At 38.8% G+C, this 6,000-nt stretch overlaps 1 protein-coding gene across 1 annotated transcript in view; it reads left to right on the top strand.

The window, feature by feature from the left end:
* Nucleotides 1-352: 352 nt before the first annotated feature.
* The window catches only part of LOC149819543 (Zn-dependent exopeptidases superfamily protein), a 53,407-nt gene continuing 47,759 nt past the window's right edge, over nucleotides 353-6,000 (top strand). The window contains exons 1-4 of the mRNA XM_089984273.1: nucleotides 353-799; nucleotides 1,103-1,341; nucleotides 4,457-4,613; nucleotides 4,850-4,927. Coding sequence (XP_089840399.1) covers nucleotides 512-799; nucleotides 1,103-1,341; nucleotides 4,457-4,613; nucleotides 4,850-4,927 — 762 coding nt within the window. The 5' untranslated portion in view covers nucleotides 353-511. The remainder of the gene's footprint in view (nucleotides 800-1,102; nucleotides 1,342-4,456; nucleotides 4,614-4,849; nucleotides 4,928-6,000) is intronic.

Raw genomic sequence — 6,000 nt, 5'->3', positions numbered from 1 at the left:
TAAACCTGATAAAATTATCACGCAACGTAATATGTATGATGGATGGATAAGGTATATCTATCTGAACGTCGGTATTTCACGGTTAAATATCAGTATGTATTGATGGGGGCCCCATAGCCCGTAGGGTTTACGATTAGTTGATACCAAAATCTTTGGTTTCCACCACCAGCCGGAAAAGCACCGCGGGTAACTAAGGGCATATTTGGATCATCCTCATTCATTTTCTCGTTTGAATGAGAAAGTGAATCTGATTTTTAAGGAGCAATGGAACATGAGATCTCAAATCCACCTGGGATTTGTACTTGCTTTTTTAGAATCACTTTGTAAAAAGCATGAGATTTTGAGATCACACGATTGAAATAATTGTTTCTGAAAAGGTGCTGCCGAACTTGCCCTAAGTCATACACATAAGCTCCTGTTTTAACGTTGAAGCTGACTCGTTGATACAAAAAAAACCCTCCGCCTGACTACCTTTCTTCTAAACTAAACCCAAAAGAAAGAGGAAGGGAACATGAGGCGTAGAGGTGCAGTCTCTGCCGAAGCCGACGACGCGGCACCCGCGGGTGAAGACAAGCCGAGTGGGTCGTCCGCGTTCTTGTTGCTGGGTTTGTTCCTCGTCTTGATTCATGCCTCTTGGCTCGTTCACCGAGTTCAGTACGATGGTCTCCCTCTTCCCCTCAACGCTGATCAGGCCGGCAAGCGTGGCTTCTCCGAGCTGTCGGCACTCGAGCACGCCAAGGCCTTGACGGATTTGGGTCCGCATCCCGTTGGTTCGGATGCGCTCGATCGCGCTGTTCAGGTCTCCTTTCCCGTCCCTCGCTTCCACTTTTTTTTCGTTCTCCACCTTGTTTCCTGTTTTTCTTTCCCTTTGCCGTCTCAAATCGGTGGAATTACAACTCCGCTACCTATCTCTCTACTCTAGGATTAGGAAGGCGTTGTTTTGCCGCTAACTAACTTGGCAGATTTTCCATCTTTGCCTACTCAAACGGCGAAATGGAGAGGCGTGGAAGTGCTGATACAAATTTCAGAAAACTTGGGTGGCTGTTTTTTTTTTTCTAACTGGGGTATTTTTATTTATTTATTTATTTATTTTTTACTTTAGTATGTATTGGCATCGGCTGAAACGATAAAGGCGTCCGCCCACTGGGAGGTTGATGTTGAAGTTGACCACTTTCGGGCCAAACCTGGTTTTAATCGACTCGTTGGAGGGCTTTTCAAGGGGAAAACATTGGTATACTCGACTCTGCAGCATGTAGTATTGAGAATATCGCCCAAATATCTACCAGAAGCAGATGAAAGCGCAATCTTGGTTTCTTCCCACATCGACTCTGTTTTCTCAACGTACGCTTACTCTTGCTCTGCCTCCCTTCTCTCATGATTCTTACTTTGACAAACCTGCTCCTGCCATGTACTTTTAAGTATTTAAATTCCGATCAGAAAGGGAGATCAGCCTAGTGTTTGTTTATTCACAAATTTACCTGGTGTAAAGCAATAAATAAAGCTACATTGGTAAAATATGTAATCTAAAGCAGCCAGTTTCCAGCTGGTATCCCCCTTTCGAAGGTAATCAAAGAAGAAAGAAGATGGCATTCGATACGGAATCTGCACTGAGAGTGCAAACCAATGACAATGAACCGATCCAATGTTTTTTGATGTACTTCTCCAAGGGCTGTATTTGTTCTTTGTGTAGTTTCATCTTAGAAAAGTATTACAAGTCATATGATTATATCTTCTGCCCAACAAAACATAGCTGAATTTGCCCTCAGTTCCCTCTCAAAGTTCATTGTATGGGCTGTATTTGTTCTTTGTGTAGTTTCATCTTGGGAAAGTATTACAAGTCTTATGATTATATCTTCTGCCCAACAAAACATAGCTGAATTTTCCCTCAGTTCCCTCTCAAAGTTCATTGTATGTGCTGTAGGAGGTGGAAGTGCACACTTTTTCAGGATAGGTGCTCCAGTTTTTCTATGGATTGTTGTAATGTATTTTTAGTAATCTTATTCATGTAAGGAGGCCTCCCAACCTTCATAACCATCTTCAGCGATCAGTCAGCTAACTTGTCAAGTCACAATGGTTTAGATCAGAGTTACCGGAAGCTTCTTAGGTAGGTGGGAAGCTCGCTTCCCGGAAACTCGCTTCGGAAGCGCGATACTCCTCGCTTCCGAAACTTCATGGGAATCTCGATTCCCCCACGCTTCTTCTATGCTTCTCACACACATGGTCTATGCTTCCTATATGCTTTTCTCACGTTTCTTTTCATGTTTTTCATGTATTTTCTCTCACGCTTTTATTCACTTTCCATGTACTTTCTTTAAATTAGTAACCATCTTTGTTAGATTTTAACAAAAATTTAACTCTTTTACTGAAAAATCATGAAATACAAGAATGATCAATTTTATTTTAGTTTTTATTTGTTTCTTGTTCGATTCCTATTCAATTACCATATTGCTTCATTTTTTTTAATATTTTGCTTTTAAATTGATACTTTGCTTCCCGCTTCCTATAAATTTTAAAATGCTTCGCTTCTCGCTTCCGCTTCCTGTATGGTTTCCCGCTTCCGCTTCCTAGTTTGGCAACCTTGGTTTAGATTGCTGATGCAACATTGATGATCTTCTATGATAGTTGTTCATGTTGTCCATAATCTACAATCATGAGAACAAACAGGGTTAAGAGTAACATTTACTGTTTTGCTTTGCAACATATTGTCCATGTCACACGGATACTCCATTTTGACTCGTGTTGCATATCCCCTTATACACTAGTGATATTCAAAATTCCATAAAAAGGGCGGTATCCCAGTATCTGCTGCTGTATCCATGTGACATAACATACCATTTAGTTATCCTTGACTGCCCTGTACAGATTATGTCATCGGTGACTCAAGATGGTATCCACACAGTCATTCTCAACAAAATAACTAAATCAGCGTTCCTTTGACTTGAGTGAGAACACCCTTAGCCTTGCTTCACCCGTCAAACATGTTGTTTTTGTCACTTACACATTTCTTCAGTCCCAATGATGTGTTTGATCAGACTGGGTTTTTGCACTTATTTAAAAGCAACTGATTAGAAAGAATTGGTTAAGGCAGCTCACAACCCACAACCAACAGCCTGGTTGATTTTGTCATTTCCATATGTAGCATGCGCAGCTTGACAGTGGGTTAACAGTTTGGACAAGTGGATGGATAGATGAGCCTCATCAAATCTTTGAATTTGTAAGCCTTTATTGCACCAGCTCTAAATGACTTTGCCTTGGGACTAAAGATTCGGATTGGTTCAAGCTTTCTCCTCTCAAGTTTATACTTGTAAAAAGTTGATGTTCGAATTTGGACAAATCAACATGGACTAAATGTTGAATTAGCCAAGCTATTTAGTTTCAGCATGATATTCTGCAAGGCATTCATGTAACTCAGGCATCTAAACCTTTAAATTCTGATAAAGTATGGGATCTTCATCAATTCTGAATCATGATCATCTACAATCTGCTTATTTTTCAACAAATCACTATTTGTTGAGGTTGACCGAATTTCTCCTTAGTTAATCATGATCATGATTTTTTGAGGAGGATAATCTGTATGGATTGAGCAACTGCTGAGCATGAAGGCAACTATGCTCTAAACATGACATTTTTGTTGATCGCTTCATTTGGGTACATCTGGTGTGCTCAAGAAAGTGAATGTCATGTTTTAGTTTCTCTTTTTAGGACCATTAAACTGTTTCAGCTTAAATCTGTTATGTTCAAGAGCTTCTAAAAGTGAAAGCAACTAATCTATGATTGTGGTCTAAGAGCCATGCAGGTAGAATGGTCATACACTGAAAAATTTGAAACTTTTGTAAAAATATGTTATCACGTGGTGTGTACTATACATGCACTGGTGCTGTTAAAATGCATGACCATCAATGGACTTTAACAAGTTCATTAATTTTTCGAAAATCTTAGGTTTGAGCTTAATACTGATTGCCACAACTAGGTGTATTTCAGTGATTTGTTTAAAAAGCTGGACATCTTTTGTTGAAAAGATCGCTTACCAATTGAAAATGCTGATAGGGTTGAATCAATGTCTGAAAGGACAGAAAAATGCCCTTCATGATGAATTTTAATGTAAAACATCAATCTAGCATTCTAATAGGTCAGTTTACTCTCTCTCTCTCTCTCTCCATGGAGCATTCTACCATCTACTATTAGGACGTGTGCCTTATTTTGACAGAAAATGCATCAGAGATTCAGAATTGAGTTTGTTGCTTTATGTCTTTTTTCTTTGCACTTTTTGAATTAATCTATAAAGTAGCTTTCTTATGCTTAGACCTTTGTCTACAGAGATGAAGATTTAATCATTGCAATAAAATAAGATTCAAAATTTTCTATTATTTAGCAAGAAAAAAAGGAAAACTCTAATACAATCTCAAACCATCATTAGATTGATTATTAGTTTATATTCCTTTCTTTACTCTTTCAGTGAAGGTGCTGGTGACTGTAGTTCTTGTATTGCTGTTATGCTAGAGCTTGCAAGAGGGCTTTGTCATTGGGCTCATGGATTTAAGCATGCTGTTATATTTTTGTTCAATACGGGTGAAGAAGAGGGTCTTAATGGTGCTCACAGCTTTATAACACAGGTTTGGAGAATGAAAACTGCGCTTTTTATTACATTGACCTTTTACTTTTGACTTGCTTGGATATGCCATGCATTTTCAACGGTTTGGCCAGGACCACAGAGTTAGGGAAAGAACTTAGTTATTTCATGTAATCACAATGTCCAATTGCATTTGTTTGACATGAATGATTAATTTGTGTACCTTTTCTATCAAATGATAAGTGTGAGAAGTATTGAAAGTTGAAACCATATATGCAGCATCCATGGAGCAGTACTATACGTTTTGCAGTTGATTTGGAGGCTATGGGCATAGGTGGGAAGTCAAGCATTTTCCAGGTGCTTTAGCTTCTGATACAGTTTCCTATTTTCTTACCATCTTCATGTGTAGTTTATACATCTGTTTCAGATTTCAGTTCCTGGAGTATTAGACTTACATTCAAATGCATACTTGTGATAATAGCACTGCAATAAATTTGGGAACACAACATGTGGTTTTCATAGGATGATCTCTGGTTTGAGGTGATAGAGAACTCTGTAACAATGTTAGAGAAACGATCTTATAATCTTGGAAAGTTCTGTCTTGGTGTAAATCTGATTGTTTGTTTATATTTCAGCCTCTGTTAGTTTTATCTTTGGTGTTTCGTATGTAGTTGACACCTGTTACTAGTTTGTTTATTAATAATTATAATTGCATGTGCCAACCTTGAGTATGATTGAATCCTTTTAGCTGGAAAAGTTTCATCTAAACGTTTATTCTCAGTATGCGGTCTGGCCTGAAGTATATCTTTGAGTTATAAATGAAAAAGTGTATTCTGGATATTAAGACCCGGGTCCATTGTATGTACAGTCTGAATATTAGGACCCGAGTCTGTATGTTTTTTCTTTTGGGTCTTTCGGGTCTGGACATTACACCAGACCCGGACCCATACTGACTCATTTATACTTATTAATACAATGTTTAGGTAACGATTTCATTGATTGAAATCGTGACAGCCGCACCCTCTTTTATTCTTTTTTTCTTCTTTTCTCATTTCACAGGTTCCTCTCGAACTTTCATGGTATCAGAGCCGAGATCCAGGATCGAAGATCGAAGGGGCTTCAAAGAAGGGTTAAACCAGAACTAGAGGTTTGAGGTTTTATCTCTCTCGTGTTCTTCATTTCTCGTGTTTTTCTCCTCTCTGTGGATTCACGCTTCACATGAGATCCCTAATTTCATCACGGTAACGCGAATCGTGTTTCTCTCCTTTATCTCCTCTCTATGGATTCACGTTTCACGTGAAATCCCTAATTTCATCACGGTAACGTGAAACTTTGAAACATCCAAAAGGATCAGTTCCCTCATCCCTCGTTTCTCTCCCTGATTTTCTGGTGGACTCATGTTTCACGTGAGTCCCTAAAGTCGATCTGTT

The sequence above is a fragment of the Nuphar pumila genome, chromosome 13, assembly GCF_984573655.1.
Source record: "Nuphar pumila chromosome 13, dmNupPumi1.hap1.1, whole genome shotgun sequence".
NCBI classification, from domain to species: domain Eukaryota; kingdom Viridiplantae; phylum Streptophyta; class Magnoliopsida; order Nymphaeales; family Nymphaeaceae; genus Nuphar; species Nuphar pumila.
The sequence above is the reverse complement of the archived record's forward strand: the minus strand, read 5'-3'. Positions and strand labels throughout refer to the sequence as shown.